The sequence below is a fragment of the Colius striatus genome, chromosome 4 (assembly GCF_028858725.1).
Source record: "Colius striatus isolate bColStr4 chromosome 4, bColStr4.1.hap1, whole genome shotgun sequence".
NCBI lineage: Eukaryota > Metazoa > Chordata > Aves > Coliiformes > Coliidae > Colius > Colius striatus.
The window spans coordinates 75,237,933-75,261,478 of record NC_084762.1 but is presented as its reverse complement, the minus strand read 5'-3'; the positions used below and the strand labels follow the sequence as shown (position 1 = coordinate 75,261,478).

General features: G+C 35.4%; 1 protein-coding gene across 5 annotated transcripts in view; it reads right to left on the bottom strand.

Annotated features, from left to right (window-relative positions):
* The window catches only part of VPS13B (vacuolar protein sorting 13 homolog B), a 457,128-nt gene that overhangs the window by 54,605 nt on the left and 378,977 nt on the right, over nt 1-23,546 (bottom strand). For all 5 annotated transcript variants that reach the window (XM_061995669.1, XM_061995671.1, XM_061995673.1 and 2 more), the window contains 3 exons: nt 10,313-10,509; nt 2,598-2,779; nt 545-894 (listed from right to left, as the gene is read on the bottom strand). In XM_061995669.1, coding sequence (XP_061851653.1) covers nt 545-894; nt 2,598-2,779; nt 10,313-10,509 — 729 coding nt within the window. The remainder of the gene's footprint in view (nt 1-544; nt 895-2,597; nt 2,780-10,312; nt 10,510-23,546) is intronic.

Here is a 23,546-nt window from a genome sequence, read left to right as displayed (position 1 = left end):
GGTCTTCAGGCAGATGAAGAGAATGATTTGATTTCAAGGCTATGGTGGAGTAAGGGAATTACAGGCCTTTGAGGGGTCATTGCAGAAGCAAGGTTCCTTACACTGGGACTGGCTTCAGCCATTAATACTGCTTTCACAGAATGTAATGTGAAACTAGTGCTGAACTCCAATAAGGACAGAAGTGGTAGCTGGAATCAATATGCTCTACCACTCAGACTGAGCTGTGCTTACTTATCACGCATCACTCATCTTTTCATAAATTAATGGAATATTATGTATGTCAAGACCAAGAATCTGATTATTTTCATAAAAATCCATGTAGTTTGACTGAAACTTGAGTAGTTCTCACCAGCTTTACCTTTACATATAGCATCAACTGTCTCCTAATTTTTATTGCTGTACAGACTTGATTTTTATTAGCAAAAAACCCCCATTTTTAATGTAAACTAAAGCTTTTACATGGGATACTTTTAATGAATGCAGTTAGTATTCTAATTTACTATTAATCAAAACAGCTTCATTGTTTTTAGTTGTATTTGCATACCTGCCGCCAAGCTTGAATTGCTGTATTTAGAGAATGAAGTGCATATTGGCCAAAGCTGATGAAAATTGGGTCCACCATTATTGTACAGTCCAATAGCCTTCCTACTGAACCGCTGGAAACAGCAATTTGCCCCCAGATTTTGAAAGGTTTGACAATACTCTGCATAGTCATGTTTCGGCACTCCAAAAGTTTACAGTTGGCCTGAGTTGAAAACTGGATCTCCTGGAACATTGACTCATCGCTCCACTGACGAAGGTATATGTGAGGCTCATCAAAGGAAATTATCATGTATTCTAGTTCAGATGGTATGTTCTTATCAGATAGAAAAGGCTGAAGAAACTTTGGTGGTGCTGAAAAGTAAAAGAACAAACAAGACTAGAACATCACTATTGTGATACAATCTGTATCTTTTTGTAAACTGAGTATAACTGCTTGTACTTAAAATGAAATGAAGTAAAATACACAAAAGAGTAGATGTTTCTGAAATCTGAAATCAATTCTGTTCACACTGTTTATTAGACGTAAAATAGGACTGTAATTAATAGCAGCTGTAAACAAAATATATCTGCAAACCAAAATATTTTCATGGTAAACAGCCAAGCTGCTTTATCAACACACTGCATTCAGATTGACACCTATTTGGAGACAAGGCTGTATTTCTGTGAAGATTCTTGCTATAGCAGATGTATATCGTATTCCACACACAGCACATTATGAATACAATAAAGATTAGCAATACATTTGCTGACATGTGACTAGGCAAGCTAGGAGGCTCCACAATGAAAATTGTCTTCAAGAGCAAAAACCCACTGAGATGCAACCTATTATGCCATAATACTAGAAATTAACAAAGCAGTATCCTGAGTATCCTACAAAGTGCTGAGCATTGTGGCAGCAGACACTGCAAGGCGTGTACACCACTTGTGTAACATTAAGCATGAGAGCATTTCCATTGATGTTATTTATGTTGCTGGAACTACTCACATGCTTAAAATTAGCATATGCTCAAGTGCTCTACAGATCTGGAACCAAAACACTCATCACTTTCCAGGATCCAGCCCTATTATTCTACAAAAGCATAATGGATACAATAAGTTCTGTGCTCCTTTCCATATAACATAGCACAAAGGAGCCCCAGAACTTAAGGCCTTTTAGGTGCTATAACAAGAACAACAGCAGCATCAGCAGAAACTCAGTTCCTCTTGAAAAACAAAACAGATGGGTTTGATTTTAATCTGATTTTTGCTTTTTCCAGTATGTATGATTTTAAAGATCAAGCATCTGGAATTGGAATGTAATAGTGAGGAAAATTATGTACTGATACAGGTAGCTGATAGGCAAAGAATTATTTGCTAGATGTTGAGTGTCAGTTTTGCTATGATTTGATAATGAATATATTATAATACACACAGAAACACAACAACTACTCATGATAAAAGCTGTCTACATCAAAATTATCAAAGATATTTGCTCATCTTCCATGGAAAGCATTCTTGGCATTTGAAAATCAGACAATAATCTAAAGATCTCTTGGAATGTATTTGCCATTAATGCAATGACAGAGAGCACTGAACGAAACCAGATGTAGCTCCAAAAGTCATCATAATTGAAGTAACAGTTAAATCTGCAGCTCTCAGAGCTTTTCCAAGGAATTCTTACTAAGGGAGTTGCAAAATCTTCAAATATTTGAATAGTACTGTTAATATGCTGGAAAATTTAAAAGATCAAATTCATTCACTAAGATGGCTCAAAACTGAAGGGGCACCTGCTGTCACTAATCAGACTACGAAAAACGGATAGCTTCTACAGTTACCTACTCCAGAGAGAGGAAGGGGGCTGCTCAGCCAGGCCCACTGCCTGTTGCATGTACTTTCTCATTGCACAGAAGTCAACAGCCTTAAACCAAAATCTGTACAACTGGTGGCTGTTGGCAATAACTTATGTCAAGAATGCCTGTTTGAATGAGGAAATGCAGGCTACAGACAGCAAAACGACAACTAAGCAGCATGTATACACTACATGATTTTATTATTCTACATAAAGGAGTACGTACCCGAGCCGAGTTGATCAAGATGATGGCAGAAGTGGACTTCCAAATAGGTAAATTGGATCAACACACTTAGGGATGGTACAAACCAGGGAGTGAAACAGGAGTCAACCCTGGTACAGGCTGCTAATGCCGTGGGGGTTACAAGCTGATCGCATGCGCTTTGTGAGCCAGATTCACTTTCCGAGCTGTGAAAGGTAGACGACAAAGAGGCAGTTACATGATTCCAGGATTTTATCACTTGACCATGTGCCATGTTGGTTTTCTGACACAGACAATGTAATCATTTTAACTGCTAATGTTAGTGTATGCATGTTTTCCCAAGCAGAGCATAAACAAGACTACAATTCAACAGCATGTTTATCACACTGCACTTTCAATTCACTGAAACACATGAACCATAGAAGTAAAGCGTAGTTACAGAAAATATGAACAAAATATACTGGGTATCTTTAATTGCTGAAATGGCTAAACAGAATACATTACCATTATTAAAGCTATAAGAATGAACTGAAAGTTAATCTGGTCCAGAAGATGAGTTTTCCACTTTATTTTGAGGAAACAAACTCGCAGCCATCAAACTACTATGCATATAAACCCTGCCTCTGTAACATTTCTTTCCTTTGCCCTTCTCACTCTACAGTCATAATTAAAAAGAATCTCCAAGTGTTATAAGCTCAGACTAGAGCCTTTTACTAGCACCTATTTTAACATACTAACTATACATTTAAAATGCCATCTCACTGTTTTTTTTCTCTTCCTAGACAGGCTCCTGATGTTGTGAATTTCCAAGTGTTACCATCCAGTCTCTCTGGAGAAACTAACACTACATCACAACTCTATAGGTTGCTGAGACATCACTGAAGTATAAATAAACTTTCTAAATTAAGTCAAATCTATCCTTAATGTTCTTTATTCTCACTCCCTTTGTAGAATGGCACCAATGAGTTTCATTTTAAAAGCATAGACTTGATTCAAGAAAACTAAGTCCTCAGTCAAATATTGCTTGTAATTGTAAAATTAAATTTAACAAAGGATTAGCAAAGGCCAACTTACTATTTTAGTCAGAAAGTAATTAGTGTTATAAAGCAGCATGAATAGATCTTTATTGACATATTAAAGATATCTGAAATTAAAATTCAAGCACTGGCTTTCAAAGCAATATGTATCATGCTTTTAGCACAAAATTTTTCATTATTCCATGTGTGTTATTGCAAAATTATGCAAAAATATAGTAGATATGAAAAATGTTCAGCTACTAATACGTAGAATTCCATGGATAGGTAAATTTAGCAATATTGTTTGGTGTTACAGAAACTAGCTAGTACGGTATTTATTTATGGAGCTTAAATCCAACTTTGATTTGTGAACATAAATTAAAATATTTGTGTAGCAGTAAAATCCAAATAAAATTAGTTAATTGTCAAAGAATCAAGACAGGATATCAAGAATGGACTAGGTCAATGAAAAATGAAAGATAGATCACTTAATCAGAGTTTTATCTGCTTTGCTGTGCTGCTTTACTGCCTCAAATTGCCTGTTTACATTTTAAAAATGGTGTTGTAGGCTTTTTGAAAACTGGCTTCTTTGGAAATAATATTATTCTTGGTGTTGAAATGATACAACTTCTATGGGTCTGGAACAGAGCAACGGAAATGGGATGCTTTTCTTTGCTATGCTAGTAATACTCCTTAGATTGTTTTAACAAAGTAAGGAAGCAAATCCAAAGGTCACAAAAATTCATATGCCGATTTAGACCATTAAATACTTTTGAATCTATGAAAATAGTTTGCTCTCTCTGAATAACTGTTAATATTTTAAGAAATTTTGCTCATTGCATTGTGATTAGAAACAGAAGTTAAGGGACATTGAATAAAAATAGAAAAGAGGTAGAGAGGTGCAAATAAAGGATAACCAAACTACAAGGAACTTTTAAAAAAATGCTAAGTATTAATTTGTACAAATGGGTACAAACAAACAGCAAAAAAAAGGACATTTATTTCTGAAATGTGAGGTTCATTCTGTAATTAGACAATTCCTCAGAAAGAAGTCATCTATCAGTGACTTCACATTCTTATTCCTTTAGACATGTTTTTTTTTGAGATGGCTATTTTAATAAAATTAAGAACAAATCAACCCCTCCAAATTCTTATTTAGCCAAATTCTATATACATGCTTTTTATTTATTGAGCTCTCTCACTCATAACCTTAATGGTTACAGGGCAACATGACATGTTGGGAGTGTCACATCAGGGAAATAATTTAAAACACTTAGCCATACTTTGCTCTGATTTTTCTGCTCCACAAGCAGCAGATCAAGCAGAGATAACATTCTGAAACTTAAAATGTTGGGAACAAAAATATTCAAAACTGTTTTTTACGTAAATCACCTTAGAAACCAAAAACAAACCCTAACAAACCTCAGAGTCTAACACATGCTTAAAAAACTAACCAGAGAGAAACAGCAAACAAGGATGGGACAATGTTGCTCCCTGAGACAGAATCATAGAATGGTAGGGTTGGAAGGGACCTTTAGAGATCTAGTCCAATCCCCCTGCAGAAGCAGGTTCACCTACATCAGGTCGCATAGGAACATGTCCAGGCCTCCACAATCCCTCTGGGCAGCCTGTGCCACTGCTCCGTCACCCTCACAGTGAAATAGTTTTTTCTTACATTTAAGTGGAACTTTTTGTGTTTCAGCTTCATCCCATTACCCCTTGTCCTGTTGCTAGCTACTATAGAAAAAAGGGATGTCCCAACCTCCTGACACCCACCTTTTAGGTATTGGTAAATGTTAATAAGATTTCCACTCAGTCTCTCCCGCAGTCTTTCCTCGTATGAAAGATGTTCCAGTCCCCTGAGAACCAGCCTTGCATCCTCTCCTGTGCTAGAGAAGGGCAAGCACTGGTGGTGCAGGACTGAGAGGAGCAGGACTGTAGAGAGAGACCTGGGAGTCCTGATTGATAATAAGCTAAACGTGAGCCAGCAATGTGCCCTTGTGGCCAAGAAGGCCAATGGCATCCTGGGATGCATCAAGAAGAGTGTGGCCAGCAGGACAAGGGAGGTTCTGCTCCCCCTCTACTCTGCCCTGGTGAGGCCTCATCTGGAGTTCCGTGTCCAGTTCTGGGCTCCCCAGCTCAAGAGGGACAGAGAACTTCTGAACAGAGTCCAGCGCAGGGCCACCAAGATGATCAGGGGAATGGAACATCTTTCATACAAGGAAAGACTGCGGGAACTGGGGCTGTTTAGTCTGGAGAAGAGGAAATTGAGGGGAGATCTTATTAACATTTATAAATATCTAAAGGGTGGGTGTCAGGAGGTTGGGACATCCCTTTTTTCTATAGTAGCTAGCAAGAGGACAAGGGGTAATGGGATGAAGTTCCACTTAAATATAAGAAAAAAACTATTTCACTGTGAGGGTGACAGAGCCCTGGCACAGGCTGCCCAGAGGGGTTGTGGAGTCTCCTTCCTTGGAGGTCTTCAAGACCCGCTTGGATGTGTTACTAGGCAACCTGATCTAGGTTGCCCTGCTTCTGCAGGGGGGTTGGACTAGATGATCTCTAAAGGTCCCTTCCAACCCCTACCACTCTATGATTCTATGACAATGTGGCCTGAGCCACTTTTTAGAAGGGAAAGTCACTCTATGGAAAAAAATTATCTGTGAAAGAGTCCATTTGATATTTACTCAACCACAAACCATATCCTGAATTATAGCACCCATATCATTATGAAAATAAAAATACATTAACAGTATAAATTACTTGAAGTACAAAATACATAGAAAATAACAGCCAATTACTATAGTATTGCCTTTAGAAAAGAGCTATAAGAAAAGATTATAATATTTAATGAAAATTTTTACAGGGTAACTGTAGTTCTTACAATCTCTATCACAATCCTCCAATTTAAAATTAAATCTCATTTAAATTTTTTGCTTAGGTAGACTTCTAACAGATCTTCAGCACTGCTGCTTTCTCCTTTTATCTTGCATAAAGCACAGAAATAAAAGACACAGTTCATCACATGCTTTGCACAAACAGAAAATAAAGCAGTGTTAGCTGAAAATCCAGCAAACTTTCTATTAAGTCGTGGTGAACAGTGGTATGAACATTAATATTAGAGGGAGATCTGACTTTTACATCAAGATTCATCAAATGAATACAGTATCAAAAAAATCCTACTTGCTGCTTTGGAGGTACAAAATGCAGTGTTGATTGCCTGTAGTTTTTCTGCTGGGGAGAAAAGGAATAACCAGCTTCTACTGTTTTATATTCGGCACAATACGTTCATGGAGAAAATTTTAAATAAAACAAACCTGACTTTAATACCAGAAATTTCTTATTTTTCTACTTTTAGGTTTCTTTTTTTTAAAATCCTGTGAAATATCTTTTTTTTTTTTTAAATGAAAAATACCTACATTCAAAGACATTATAAAGTATAATAATTAAATATCATGAAAAGCATTTCAAATGATATATATGGCAACTGGGAACAATGACTTAACAGCAACCTGCATTATTCCTGTTAAAAAGTGAAATATTTTAACCAAAACTGCCATTTGTGATGAAACCGCAACAAGGGAAAATATCCACTGGGAAAGGAAAGAGACCACTTAACTCATTTAATTTATGACTCAAATGCTGGTCTGAACCCAAATTGTTAGAGGTCAAAATCCAGTACATCATTTACTTTGAGAAAAGCGAAAACAATTAGCAAGAAACCTGATCATGATTTAATTTTTTAAAAGTAGCAATTTAAAGCTTATTTAAAAGTTTTTGTACTTGTTTCATGGTTTGTATCTTTTCAATTACTATTTCATGTTAGTATGTCAGTAATTACAAAAATACTGTCTACATTACACAGGAGATGCACAAATATATAAAACAACCTGTAACATAACCTCTTTAAACAAAGAATGATAAACTCCTCTTAACCAAACCAGGGAGGGTGGTTTAGTGTCTCACCAACTAAACAGAGCTTTTAATAAAAGCAATTTTGATTATAATTTTCTAGTCTTGCAACATGAAAATGCAACCTATAAAAAAAAAATTCTATGGTAATGTCCTTTTAATTCCTTATTTTCAGGTCTTTCATAAACAGTAATTTATGGCATATATGATTCTTTCCATAGACACTATACTAAATTATTAAGGGATGCAAAATAAATTCACTTATTGAAAAAATATTCATAAATTTTCATTCAAACCTTATACATTAATTGAATACTGACAAGTCTACAAAATTCTTAAAAATAAACAGTCTGCATATATATATATTATGTCCTTAAACAGGACATAGTATAAACAGGTCCTTGGTTTTTGTACTTCTAATCAGTTCCTGATCAATCTCAGAAAGAGCTTGCATACCACAGGATTTGGATCATGATATCTTTACATATTCCCATATTCATTATTGGCTGATACACTTCAGCCTGCCAGCTACTGCTCAAAATATCAGCTGGATCCACATCTTCTCACAAACCTTGCTGTTTTCCTGTCATACGAGCCACATAAGTTTCATACTTTATAACTGATATTAAGAATCAGTAATAAAGTATTTAAAACACAAGGGATCTGCTCTCTGGTATTAATAATTAGCATATCATAGAGGTTACCACAAAAAACCACCCTGCAGAATTCGAAGGAAAAAAATATTATCTTTGAGCAGCAGCTGCATGCATATGGCAGCTGTTACAGCCTGACTCAAAGTACGAGATCAAACTAAGAAAATAAACTTCCACAACACTAAGCATTTTTATACTTTACAATCAATAGTGAATTAAATTTGCTAATCAATCATACTGTTCAGTATGTAATTAATATCAAATCATCACAAGTCTCCATGAAAACTGAGATTCAACTTTTATAGTCTTCACTTCTCACTCTCACTCGCAGATCCCTCAGCCCTGAAGTTCTGTGGTCTAACACTTGGCACTAGTTTTAGGCACAGCTCCTTGTGGCTCTTCTCACAAGTCTATAAGATCTCATGTTGAATGCTTGAGTTAGGAACAAGCCCAGCATTGAAATTTACCATGACACGGGTCTCTCCCTCTCAAAACCAAAAAAGTTTGAAATATCCGGAATAGTTTTTAGGGTACTTGCTCACAAGAAAATATTCATACTGGTAGCAGTATGTTTGTCTGAGGAAGTCGTGGTTTCAACAAACTGCCAACGTGGACTTTCTATATCCTACTAAGGGTCTAGAAAGGTTGGTCTTCTCTGCAGGTCCACAGTATCTGTCACCACCTCCTAAACAAGGCTTCCCTTTAATAGAACATGATGCTTTAGAGCTTAAGCATTACCTTAAACTTGGTTCTGTAGCTGTAACTATATGTATTTCAGTTCTTGTGAACCGTCTCAAAACCTCCAGGTCAGCCAGTGGTCACTACTGTGGAGCAGGGCTGCAGCGTCCCAGCTTAAAACTCATATGTTTAGACCTTCTAGGCAGGTGTATTGATGTGTTGTAAAATGTTTCTCAAGTTAATCACAGTCCAAACTGGTTTTATATTGCTTTTTACTCATTTGTATTTCATTTTAACCCTAGCCTCTTTCTGAATGATTACAACTCATTAGCTTATCAGAGCTCCCTGGATGATACATTGCATAGAGTGATGAATTTTATTTGAGCAGAAAAAAGTAAACGTGATTACTGTGCCAAGTGACTTGATTAAAAAAAATCTACTAAATTTCACTACTTCATTTTCAGTTCCCACCGAGTTCACATTTCTGTGGTGTTAAGCTGACCAGGAAGGCAATTTTGCCAAGGTCCCACATTCAGAGGAATTAACCTTGTCTAAAACACTTAACTTCCCAATGATGAAAATGCATTCTTTCACAATTAACATCAAGAAATCATTTCCAACCTGATACTATTAATGGAAGCCAGATGTTTTCTTCCTTGATTTTGTTAGCCATGTTCATATTTCCTGATTTCTCTGAATTCTGTAGCTTCACATAACATATATGTGTGTGCTATGCGATCATTCAATCATGTGTTCATACATAAGGTAGCAAAAATCAGCAAATACCAATGATCCAACAAGGTCATTCTGGGTTTTCTACTCTAACTACAAAATGTTAAGAATGTCTTTGAAAGCCATTCTACTGCTGTTTGTAGAGAGAACTTGTACTTTTTTCTTCTTACTGTTCATGTTAACCAAAACTGAATGAATGCAAACTGAGTAAACAACAGTCATTTTACATTGTTACCAGTTGTAAACATGATGAAAAATGGATCCCCAGGGTTTGAAAATGCCAGTTAATTTTTTTACTCAGAGCATAGTAACCAAGCTGGATGAATAGTAACATAATGCTCTTGAAGTACTAAAGTTTTGTTCAACGTATTTAAAATAGATACTTGGCTTATTTTAGTCATTGACTTACACTGAAGACAGAATAAAGGCATACGAGTGGATAGACTTTCAGTTTTCTTTTGTTAATTAGCTAATTTTATTGCCTTGTGAAGCCAAGAAGTTTTAGTATATAGCCTGTTTGTCTTCACTTTTCAGTAATCCTCTATTCAGAAAATGGACTAATATGATGTTTCTAGGCTGCCTATAAATTTAAAACAAAGGTCTTTTGTGACATACAGTCTGAAGCTCATTTAAGACTGGCTACTCTTACTGCATAAGAAAACAGTATCTTATTTCCCAAGTTTCTTGAAAATGATCTCTAAACAGTGTTGCATTGGATTTCTGTTTTTCCCTCCTCCTTTACAATTACCTTTGGTCATCAGGCACATTCTGACTGCTGTTCAGGACAATCCTCCACAGATCAGAGGCTATCAGCTCTTTCTGGTCCTTCACAAGGTTGATACTCGGCAACTGTAGTTCACAGACTTTGCTTTCTGACAGACTGAATTCCCGGAATGCAACAAATGATTTCTGAAGCTCATCCCAGTACTCCAAGCTGCAAGGAATCTGTGATAAAAGGGGAAAAGGGATAATTACTTTATGCTTGATTGCAAATGTAATGGGATTTACTATACACACTGAAAGTGCAAAACTAACTAAAGTTGCCATCATAGAGAAAATCAGAGCTGTAACTGTTACTTGGATTCTGTGCTATCTGGATGTGTAAACGAAAACATTTTCACAACATCATTGCAATATAACACTTCAAAGTTTCTCTTACTAGGTACAGCAATAACTTGTTCCACAGTACACAAGAATAAAATAAAAAAAAAAAGATTAAACTAATAATTATTTATACTAAAGAGTGAAAAAATGCCATCAGATGTTACCACAACAGGGTATTCAAGATGTTCTAATAATCAATTTTTTTTTCTTGAACTAGCTCTTTTAATTTCATTACATAACAAAATATCAATTTATTAATTGCCCATGTATGGTCATATCAAAATGATCACAGATGCAGAGTAAAAATTATGATAAGCAACACAATGCCTCGTGGTGGGCCAAGACATGAATGAAAATCCTGGGACAAATCATGAAGTACTTGTAACTGCATGATCTTTTCTTCCAAGGAATATGCTATAGTAGCTAGCAACAGGACAAGGAGTAATGGGATGAAGCTGGAACACAAGAAAGTTCCACTTAAATGTTAGAAAAAACTATTTCACTGTGAGGGTGAGGGAGCAGTGGAACAGGCTGCCCAGAGGGGTTGTGGAGGCTAGACACGTTCCTATGTGACCTGATCTAGATTGTCCTGCTTCTGCAGGGGGGTTGGATTAGAGTATCTCTAAAGCTCCCTTCCAAACCCTACCATTCTATGATTCTATGCTACTTAGACAACTGTGATTTTGAGAACTCAACCCCCCAAAATACAGAGTAGCTTTTGTTCTATCACATCCCTAATTTTAAGTCTGTAAATAACTCACTTGAGTTATTTTTGAATGCATCACTGAACTGGAGAGAATATTACGAGAGACATTTCTAAGGCAATAGCAAAGGAATTTTAATAAAAGTATAAATTTTAAATGGTTATTCCCTTTATTTTATTTACATAAATTTTAAAGTTTTGTGCATGAAAGTAAAGGAGAATATGAATTTTAAACAAACACAAACTCAGTAAGATATGATGATTTTAGAATTAAGATGCAGCTATGGCACTTGTCCATGCTCAAGAAATGCTGAAAGTCAAGTTGATATAAAACAAATAGTAAAAAAATGCATGTGTATATGCTATTACCTTTTTATCCCCATGTATCTGTGCATAGACATACATATAAGCAACCAGGGGGAAAAAAAAAGAATGTGGTAGATTTGCAAGTAAATCCAGACACATCTAGAAAAAGATCAATAAGTATTCTTCCTTATTACTCAATAAGGACTATAATGCACATGGAGGTGACAGGAGACTGATTAATTAGCAGGAATGAAGGTTAAGAAGCAAAATTCAGGGAGCTCAGTGGTTCAAGCCAGGGAGGATAAGGGAACATAATTGCCAAAGAATCCTGGAAGAATTAACATGTGGTACCACAAAGCTTGACACATGGATTTTTATGACATTTGTCAAGTCACAATGATATCTTAAGACTGAAAAAAGTAACCACAATTACAAAAAAGTGTACGATAACTGCCAGCAAAACTCTTATGCCAGTATTATATATAACATGGAGTAGTATAGTAGTATCAGTCAGCAGTGCACATCATAGATAGTTACACGTTTGCTTATAAGCTGCATATTCAATTCGATGGCATAATGATGCCTCATAATAGAAAATGCCATCCAGACGGACATCAGGCAAGATATTTCCAAAAGCAAGGAACAAATATTAACTGACTTGTGTAAGACATTAATGAGGTCTCATGTAGACTATGGTACACATTCCAATTCTTCTTGTCAAAACTGTATTCACACTGGGATCTGTGCAGAGTTGAGGACCAAATAAATGAAAAGAAAAGGAATATGATTGCTCTACTCAGACACCTCAGAAGATAAATGGTTAATAGAGGAAAAGGTCCATAGAAACTATGGATCAAAATTGACTTGCTCTTTGAATAAAGTGTAAAGAAACTCCAACGGAAAGAGATAGGCCTGATGACAGCCTTGTTGCTCATGAAAGCTGTTTTTAAAAAGACTGTTTTTTTAATAAGATGGTGACAGTAACAAATATTATCTTGATGAAAGGAAGCTGGGCTTGATGACCCAGTTATTCTTGGTTCTGTGTTTCTAACTCTACAACAGTGTTTGTAGACATATTTGAAAGTCACACTATATTTATTCATTTTGCTCTTAGAGTCACTATAGAGTTCTAGATTTCTTCACAACTTCTCAGTATTGAATTATTTTAACATTTAATGCCTGTAGACATACACTCAAATTTGCAATACCACAGTAAGACTCCTACCCTTCAATTACAGATATATCCAAGGAATTCCCCTATGTTAACTATGAACACATAAAGAGTAACTTCCATTATCCATTAACTTTCATTCTACATTGTGGAGTCATTCACTTCTTTTCTAAACCTGCACAGTCTCCACTGGTGATAAAACATTCACAGAATCTCAAGGGCTGGAAGGGACCTCAAAAGATCATATTTAAAATGTTTTAGATGAGGCTAAGCAAGATGATGAACTCTATTGCCACCAAGATTACTGAGACAGAGGAACAAGTTAAAGGAATTTCCTAAGTGGTATTACACTACAAAAAACGTAAAACTTTCAGTTAAGCTTGGCGAAAAAATATAGAATAATGGAAAATTAAGACTGAAAATAAAGGCAGAATGCAACTTGAACAAATCCCCAAACAGATTTCACATTTCTTATATGAAAGAAAAAGAAAGAAAAAAAGGAGGAAAGGAGGAAGGAAAGAAAGAGAGAAAGAAAGAAAGAAGGAGGGAAGGAGGGATAGAAAGAAAGAAAGAAAGAAAGAAAGAAAGAAAGAAAGAAAGAAAGAACGAACGAACGAACGAACAGGTATTGCAATATTTCTACCCACCAAGCAGGTGGTAGAAACATTGAAACTTATCTTGAGGAAAAGACGGTAAAGGGAAGTAATCAAAATAATTATTATGTCATAAAGAAGTAATGGCAACCTCTTAAGAAGTTATGAAGAATTTGGAAAGGCACAGGATTCATCAGTATGAGTAGCCAGAAAGAACATATCACCTAACATTGAAACAGGTTGGTAAGCATTTTGCAAAGATTATTCCTTTTTATTTTGCTCAAAAAATTATTCCAAACTATGTTGTAATAAGTCAAGAAAGCTACTAGAGCAAGAGATAGTATGTTTCAAGGCATCATTTGCACATCGGAAATAAAAAGTCAAAGACACAATTTATATGATTACCTATACAAAGTACAGCTCATGCTTTGGGACTGTCCAAACTGTAAGCTGTTTAGTTTGAAGCTTGCAAAAGACTTAGTTGACTTAAAATCCTTGATTACCACATATCTAGCTTTATCTGTTCTAGGGGTTCATTACTAATGCCTGATTTGGATAAGTTTAAGGAAAGATGGTGGCTCTGAGCAATACTAGCTGCCGAAAATAATACCTGTGAAAGCCTGGAAATGGGCTGTAATGCCAGAAAGTCATAGGCAGTGGGAATAAGTTAATTAGCTACAAAAAAATATCACATATTTAGAATTAAATATTGTACTTTCACCGTAGAATATTTGAATAAAATCTAAGCTGTAATTCAAATGTCACCTCTTAGGAAATGCGACTGCTAGCGCTGCTTCTATAAAACTATATGTTTGAAGCATATCAAACCACAAATTTCTTTGCTGAACAGTAAGCATGCTTCTTCAATGGATATATCTCTATAGCTTCTCATCTTTCCTAGCTCTTGACCAAAAGTTTTAATTGCACTGATTTTATTGACTTCTAAAACACAAACAGAACCATTAATGTACAGTCCCCTTATGCGTGTGTAAAACTATTATTTAACTATGGGCTAAGATTTAACCAAGAATCTCCAAGTTCTGTTTTGCAAGAAAACCATGTACTATGGCAGAAACATTTAGAAGGATGATTACAACAATAGCAAAACAGCAGTAAAATGCGCTTTTATTTTCCCCCCCACAAGCATTAACAACAGAGATTGGAAACAGAAATCAAAAGCTGCATGAGAATAGGCTAAAATCTAAGTACTTATAATAAAAGCTGTTAATAAGATAAATACATTTGAAACAAACAAAAGAATCTGAAGGTTCCTCCTCTTTCTCATTATTGCTGTTGAGTATAGATACGAGAGATCTGACAATTGCATGACACTGTTCTGATGAAGAATGAAAATGGTGTATTACCAAATTCTAACAGGAAGGAAAGCATTTGAGTTTCAGTCCTGCCCCCTGTGAGAACAGGACACAAAGAAACACTTAGCTGAAATAGTTGTCATGGAGCAGAAATCTTGTGAATTAGGAGAGTGCGGATTCCTGTTTTCTGTGAATCTCTTGTTTTAGTCTATTTTAAGAAGAAAATCTTCATGTATATTTATTACATTAACACAGACATTATGAGAATTACCTCCATAAACATATGTCAGCTCTCTACAAATAGAACCTGTCTCATCTTATGCAGAGCTGAAATTTCTATCATATACATTTCACAAAATAACACCAAACCCCAAACAAAAAGAAAGTTGAAATCTCTCGTAAAAGCTTGCATCCTTTAAGCAATTTCTTGCATGCTTGTTAACCTATCAACAAGACAGTATTAATAACCAACAGGAAATATTCCCAATCATAACTACAATATGATTATGATTTTTCTTAGTCATCACGTATTGTGTCACACACTATCTGTACCAGAATAATTTAATTCCTCTTTGGAAACTAGGGGTCAAGAATATTACAGAATCTGTTAACACTGTGTTACATATTAATATTTTCATCCATGTGTTGTACTCCCTACTCATCACATAGATATTGCTTATTCCCACGTGTAATAATGAGAGATAATGGGAAAGAAATGACTGTTGGTCCATCCATGCATTTTAAAGGCACTCAGGATCACAACATACTCCCGTATTTTTCTGTGACCTGATGATATCCTCTCAGTTGTAGACTACTTGCTACTTAGACTTGAAAAGCCTTGGGTACACAGTACTTACCACTAGGTATGTTTCCATAGCTGAGCATAGGGCCAACACCAGTGCATTTCCACAAGCTCTCATGTTACCATAAATGATCTTACCTATTACTAAACATATTGTCTTAATGTCAACAGGTCTCAGACATGGAGATCATTGCCATTTAAGACAGAAATAATTAAAATATCTGTTACAAAATCCCATCTTTTTCTAATATCTTTTTTCTCTCTAGGTAAACTGGAGTCAGCCATCTGCCTACAGCTTTGATGTTGCTGAATGAAGGGTGTATAGAAGTACTGGAGCATGTAATTTTTAAACTCAATACAAAAAAACAGGCCTTTAACTATACACAGGCAGATCTCTCAGGCTGCAAAATACATCTTGTCCAGCTGAGAAAGATATTAACAGCTGTGTTACAGAATGTGCTTAATGTTGCTTTCAGCGATGCTTCCTTTTCATTCATGTTTTTGCTAGAAAATAAGCTTTTACAGAATAAAAGTTAATTTCTTAAATCTCAGTGCCTCAGATGGTGGGCGCTTCCTCTTGGAAATGAAGTTACTCTTGGTCCAGAAACAACTACTGCACAAGAAAATGCACACAGAAGACAGGAAGCGTGTGTGTGTTTTATCTTCTCCAAGCAGGGCCACCTAAGTGAAGGAGAGGCAGAATACAATACAAACTAGCACTTTGTGTCAGACGCCAACCCATGCTGAGATTTTAACCCCAGCTTCCTGAGCATGAATAAACTGATTGCTCTGTAATAAAGCTATTCTGTGATTAGGATATTTTACTGGTTTAGGGCCAACTGCTTTAAAAATACAATTCTCCCATTACGTGAACAGAAGTCACAATAGTAGGAAATAAAAATCTTTATCCAGATTTTTATTAGGGAAAAATTGTTGGCAATAACTACCAAGAACATTTGAAGTATTACTTATATAAAGATAACATAAGAACCCTGCAGAAAAAGATATAATGTAGAAAATATGCTCAAAAGAAAATTAATATTAAATAGAATAAAACCTCTGTAATATGCCTTTTCACATGACACATACAATCCAATCTGACCAGCAGATCAACATTTTGGACAACTGTAGGATACTTCAACATCCACATTCCTGTTTATCTTATGTGATTGACATTGTGAAATCGTGCTACAAACCAAACTGCCAGTTGGATAACATTTTTTTAGCCTTCCTCAGGGCTAAGATGGTATCATATCGTGTGGAAAACAGCCTCTCCTGGCACAGCTACAGACCACTGATTTTCCCTTTTCATGAAGATCCAAGTAAAAAAAAATGTAGTGGTTTACAGTGAAGTAAAAATTTAGCCTAGTGTTAGTAGGATTAGGATTAGTGGTAGTACTAGGATTAAAAACATTATAGCTGTACAAAGTATTTGCTGTCCCCCAGCTCAGTCTCCTTTGTGTTTTTATTATAGTTTTCTGTACTTTGACACCATTTTGACGTGTGAAGCACTTGTACATTTTGGGCAGTAAAAGTTATTCCACTATGGTGCACTCTCAATTTTCAACACTCAGGAATAATCAGAAAGCAGAACTAGAGAAGTTTTTTAAAACTATCTCATATAATTTCTCCACAGAATTTGTTTTACTTCTCTTTATATTTACCAAATTTTGTCCTAAAGCTAGAACATTTAAATTATAAACACTCTAAAATCGAATATGTAATATTTGCTTAATTATTTTTTTTCCCCTATTTACACTGAGTTCTTTGGCTAAATGATGAAAAGAACTTCTATTTTGCTTTCTGAGTAATAACATATACCTTGGCTCTTTCATTTAACATATTTATTAGTGTTCCTATTAACATATTTATTTAATTTTATTTAATTTTTCATCTGTACTACATTTTAATTAAAAAATATCTACTAGAGTTATAATACAGAGATGTGAATGAAAACTCCTGTCTTCTGAGAGAAACTGTTTTTTAAAAATACATAACTGCCTTTTAGCTGACTTTGGAAAAAAGCTTCTATACATCTTCAACTAATAGAAGCTATAAAAAACCCTTTGTAATATTGGAACCAGTTGAGAAACCACAAGTATTCAAATGCAGGAAATCATGATTTTATAACATTTTAATGTGATCTACTCTTGGGAAACAAAGTTAACCAAGCCCTATTTCTGTACAGGAAATATTCCACTGTACAGTTGTAATACATTGTGGTGAGGGGTACAGCTGCAAATTTTTCACCTGTAATGCCCCACTGGTATTGTGGCTTACTGAATTGCATCAAGATTGCCTTCCTGTCCGGAAAGCCCTCTAAGTACAAACAAGACTCTAAGCCCAGGTTTTATTTTCCCTTGGTATCAGAATATGGTAATTTAAGAGCCCTGAGAAATGCTTTTTAACCTTTTAGAAGAAATATGTAGCATTCTTTTATTAGGAACTATGTTCTTTGCCTTTTTAAAACAACATGTGACCAACTTATCAATTTATCAGGCTAGCAGGTTCAGAGCAAATGCAGGTGTGTATAGTAATGTAATCTGTCACAGATACTGGCTTTTTCATTATGGAAAAAAAGACTCTAAACACACCAACAGCTTTTTTTAAGAAAGCACAGATTAGTGATATGCTATAACTGAGACAATTTCTGTAGGACTTTTTAAACAGGAAAATGTATGTACTATTAAGTGTTAAACCCATTTCTTTCTACTAACTGTCATTAATCTTGAGACTGAGTTTATGTGATCATTTGCTTTTCTAATAGTAAAAGCAACACTATTTAATTTAATTTATTAGGGTCTTAATTTATTATTGTGAGTAGTGAGAAACAAAAGTATATAGTTAGAAGGTCTTACATTAGGGACTTACCGCATTCTTACAATACTCCTTATTCTTGTTTTCTGATACAAGAATAATTTTCCATATTTTATTTAAGGCTTTTCATTTTCTAAGATTCAGTATTTGTTAATAACACAAGCACTATGCTGTTGAAATGTAGTCACCTCTGAGATCGAGGGTAGCAGTCTATTAATACATAAAGTATGCATAATTTTCAGTATATGGGCTATTTTGACCACATATTCTCACCACAGTAAAGCCTGACTCCTACAAGACATGCCACAAGATCAGCATATAGCAGGAAGAAGTTTGGTTTGCAGAGTTTCATAAATCAGAGTTACAAAATCTGAAAAGTACAGAACACGAGGAGAGTGTAAATCTGTCATTAAGATAATCTGATGGTTTTATCAGTCCTCTGGCACCCAGTAGAGTTTTCACTGGTTCAGTAACCCCAAAGGGTAAATTTCAGTGTGATGCACAGGCAAATTATGCACAACTTCCATTAACATTCCCAACAAGTTACGCTTAACTCCCTGCAGACTGCGTAGAAACTGCAGGCCAAATGATACAGCCTCATCTCGATGCAGTGAACACTAAGATCATACAGCAAAACAATTAAAATTATACACACAAAATACAGTGACAAAATAGTAAAGTCTGAGATAATCCCACTCTCAGCCAAGGAAGTTCGCAAATAATGTCTAAAGCTGGAATTCCTAAAGAGAACAGGCTCTGTTTCAACATTTGCTTAAGACTCACTCTGTAATACTGCAGCTCCTTTAGCCCCTACTTCCTTTCTTGCAAGGAATGAAAATGAAGACAATACTTATCATTAATAGTCAGAGCCTTAACTTTGGAAAATGTGCAAAACACTGCCCAGCATCACAAAGTCTGATTATTCAAAGACAGAACTGAACTGCATGGCAGTAGATTCCAAAAATTTGCAAACCAACAAGTTTATCAAAAAGCACAGTTGAATTTTACAGCTTATTATCTAATAACATTATGAACTTAAATCATTAACCTGTCACATACAAATCATCTGGATTTCCAAAATAGTTGTTGCTTTGGGAATGGGAGAAATAAATCAAACATGAATAAAACGTGTAGTTTCCCAAAAAGCTCTTTTCCCAGACTCTCAAATGCCCAGTTGAATGCTGTAGCCCCAACAGGGAATGAAAAGTAAAAAGGAAGCAGAACCAGCCAAAAATGAGGTATTCATTCTCTGTTAAAAGGAAAAAATGAATGTCTTTGACATAGATAATAATTCTTTTCTTGTTGACTGTCATGTCAAATACTTCCTGAAATAATGACTTACAGTAGGTCTAATGTCAGTCATTCTTAAGCTCTTGCTTCCTTAAGCCACTGTTTAAACAACCACAAGGTGTTAGAAAATTACTGTTTATTGGCTGACAGCATTGAAAAAATAAAATTCCAGACTGCAGAGTTTGCAAATGCTTTATTTAAATAGCATAAGCATGTAAGGCAATGCAACAGACAATTTTTTGAAGCCTCACTTTTTGAAATATTTTATATTCTCCTAAATGAGATTTCACCATCTCTGCAAATGGTATGAGTGAATTTTACCAGAGTGGTTTTATTTACCTAGTCTTTCCTTTTTAATTCTCAGTTAAGCCCTTGCACCCTCATAACTGTACTCAACTGCCCTGATTTTCGCCAGTAGACCTTGAGATTTTTTAAAATTTAATCTCTAGTTTTCTAAGTTAGGGATAAGTGCTCTGTTTATTAGGACATGATATAAAGAAGAAAGGACAAAAAAAGAGACCTCGGCACACATTCATCTTTTCATCAGCTGTTATAATGCTGACTACACTTCCATGCAATAGGAATCCTGGAGAGTACACGAGGGAAACATTCTCAAATACAAAAAGTTGTCAGGGTTATAGTTCAGTAGATATTTTATTTTAAGTTCATATGGAGAAATGACCAAATAGATTATCTTAGTTTTGTCTTGTAAGCTTTAACAGCTTGTATCACTCACTGGATGACAATTCAGGAGAAAGAATGTCGGTGATGCAGCTTAGATAAATCAGAGAGCTCAGGGTCTGGAGCGTTACACATTATACGATCGCTTGATTAGACAAATCTGGTTTTCTCCACCTTTTAAATCCATGGCCACTTGTGTGTATGCTGTTGTGACAATACATAGCTTTTTGTTTGAGATACAAGGCAGTGCCAGCAATATCTCTTATTGGAAAGATAACTCTACAATGGAACAGCAAACACTGAGTATCTCTGTAAAAATTTCACTAGCTAAAACAGGCCTCCAGCTGTACAAGAAATCATTTGCATGTCCTGTTCACCTGCCTGCACAGAAAAGCAGAATACTTCCTTGGTGGCATACAGGTAACAATCAGGGTGGAGGAAATAGACAAAAATTCTCTTTCAGTTGTCCTTGTAACCAGCTCAAGCCAATGTTCTCATCATTTTGGAGATGAGAGAAACTATTAAGTCCTTCCTCTGCAGTTTAGACTGTCTAGCACACTCTTATTTCTGAGTTGCTCACATTATCTTCTACAACTCTGATATCCCTGCAGGAGACATTTCTGCCTTTCATATCATACCTTATAAAACATACTCTGCTTGAAGGCTATTACCATGCTTCAAAGTCCTGAGTGGAAAACAATTTATTGACAGATTCCCAAGAATGAGAATCTTCACCATGAACAGATTCCAACTAACTGATATGAAACAGGACAATCATAGAGCAAATAAAAGACTGTTGCCCTATAATAACGAACTGGTTGCCTTGCAGAATATAGTTTACTGTTAAACTGGGACACTGAGGCATGCTTTACATCTTTACACATGAATACTTGCTTTGATGAATCTATAAACATCTGCATGATTTTTACTATAGAAATGAGCTGCACAAGAGAGTATCCTAAATGTAACACTGTTTTGGAGCAAGAACAGCAGGCTGTGTCTGGTTTTGTGTACATATTTAGTTAAAGTATATAAAAGAATAGGCTTTTACCAATAAGCTGCTTGAATGATTTAGAAGTTTGATCTGCTGTAACTGAGAAAGTCTCAGAGAGCATCCTTTTTGATGTATCAATATCAGTCTTCAATATTTTAAAGCAATGGCATTGCTACTTCATCTTGCTTATTATCTTTTGTGATTTTTTTTCCAAGCTTAGATTTTGCTTTGTTCCTGAGGTGTGAATATGATTCTCACATCAACACCATTCTACCCTTTGCCCTTCCCAATTTGGACAGTAATTGACTACCCTGGTTTATGTGACATTATGTGGAGTCAGTGCTGGGATTAACTTCACTTTTATGAAATGTGTGTGGTTTAAAGTAAAATTATCAGTGGAATATGCTGCTGCTTCTTCATGTATTTTACAAATAATCTGAAGCAGTAGCCAAGATCAAAGGGGTATGCCTTCACCAACATGTGAGTTGCTGCCTGAAGGTCTTATACAAGGGATACATTAGTGGTGGCTCAGAGCAGTATTTATCTCATTACTTGGACAAGACACAGTCTATTTACTTTTTATTCTTACAAGAATGTGAAACTACCGCTCTTATGTGTTTTATTCCTTCACTCTACACAATTTTTAGCTTATCTAGAGCTTTGTAAACACCCATCAAAAAAGAAACCAAAAAATACCTCACGCTTGGAAAATAGGAAACTGTAGAAATGAAAAAGAAGTTGATACAACAGTCAAGAACAAGTTCAGATACTCAGTCTTCTAGAAGAAATACAATTCTGATGTAGTTTCTTACAAATGGAGGTAGGATTCCCTCTCACTTCCTTCAAAGAAATAAATGAAACTTCTCCTTCAAATTGCTAAAGAAAATGCAATGTGCTCTGCCACGGCAGAAACATCAGTTCTTCCCTTCCCTTCAACAAATAAAAGCAACAATGTTTGGACTGTAAAAAATATAAAGTATTAGAATGTTGACCAGTGAAACTGCTTACCTTTGCAACAACACAAGTGAAAACACAAGGAAAAAAAGCTCTTTGGTCACAGTCTAGAAATTGCACAAAGGTAAGGTTTTACAGAAACAATATAGTTCATATCAAGTCTTATAATCTAAAGCTGTTCACTTTTCCTTTGGCCAGAGCGGATGACACACAACTTCAGTAACTAGAAAAATTCCCTTTCTGGTAAAGCTTTTGCAAGTTCCAAGAATTTGAAGAAAATATGTAAAAAACAGAGACTTCTAAAACCTACCCATGAATAAAATGTTATGTCAAAAGTTAAACAAAGATGAAAGCTTGATGAAATGTCACAGCAACTTACTCAGAAAGAAAGAACATGCAACTGGCAAACTTTTAACTCAAGACAAACTACAGAACTGCACCTTTGCCTGGATTTATGTGAAGTAAAGGATTAAGGGAGATTGGTAACACAGCTGGTGACATTAGGGGTCCTTATAGGATTTGAACATATATATGATCCTGGGAAAGTTTTAAAAAAATATTTTAAACAGACTTTGTTATCATTATTGTCTTCAAATTTAGATCCTTTTTTCAAAATAGCTGAAGTCTTTGGTTTGCAGATGTTATTCTAATATTTTATGTCAAGAAGTGAATACAATAAAAGTGTTGTTTTGTCGTTTTTTTCTCTTTATATTTTGTGAATTTTCCATATGCACTAAATACACATACATCCACACAGGGAAAAAAGTGGAACTGATGAAAGGCCTCCTGACTAATTTAAATCAGAACTTAAAGTCTGAGATAAGCACTTGGTAAATGTAGTTTAGCTAAAGAATTTGAAAATTGACCCTGTATCACCCATCCACATATCTATGTTAGACTAATAAAGAAATGCATATTGTCCACATTTTAGATGGTTGTTTATTTATACTGTGCAAAGATGCTTTGTATAGGTGCACAGTTGTTTCTGTAAAATGTGATAAAACATGACCTAGAGCCAGGCAAGAGTTACTGCTATAATTCATGTCCCACTAGATCCTCTCATAGGCATTTCTGCTATTTGCCCAACAGCAAAGTTTTTTAATAAATGTCCACTAATTTGGCTGATATCCTTTGTCTCTTCCCTTGTAATTGAAATCCCAAGGGAATAATGTAAAACTTACTAAGAATTAATTAATCATAAAATTGACAGACCTCAAGAAGAGAACATGCCACAGTAAAAAATATCATGGAGAG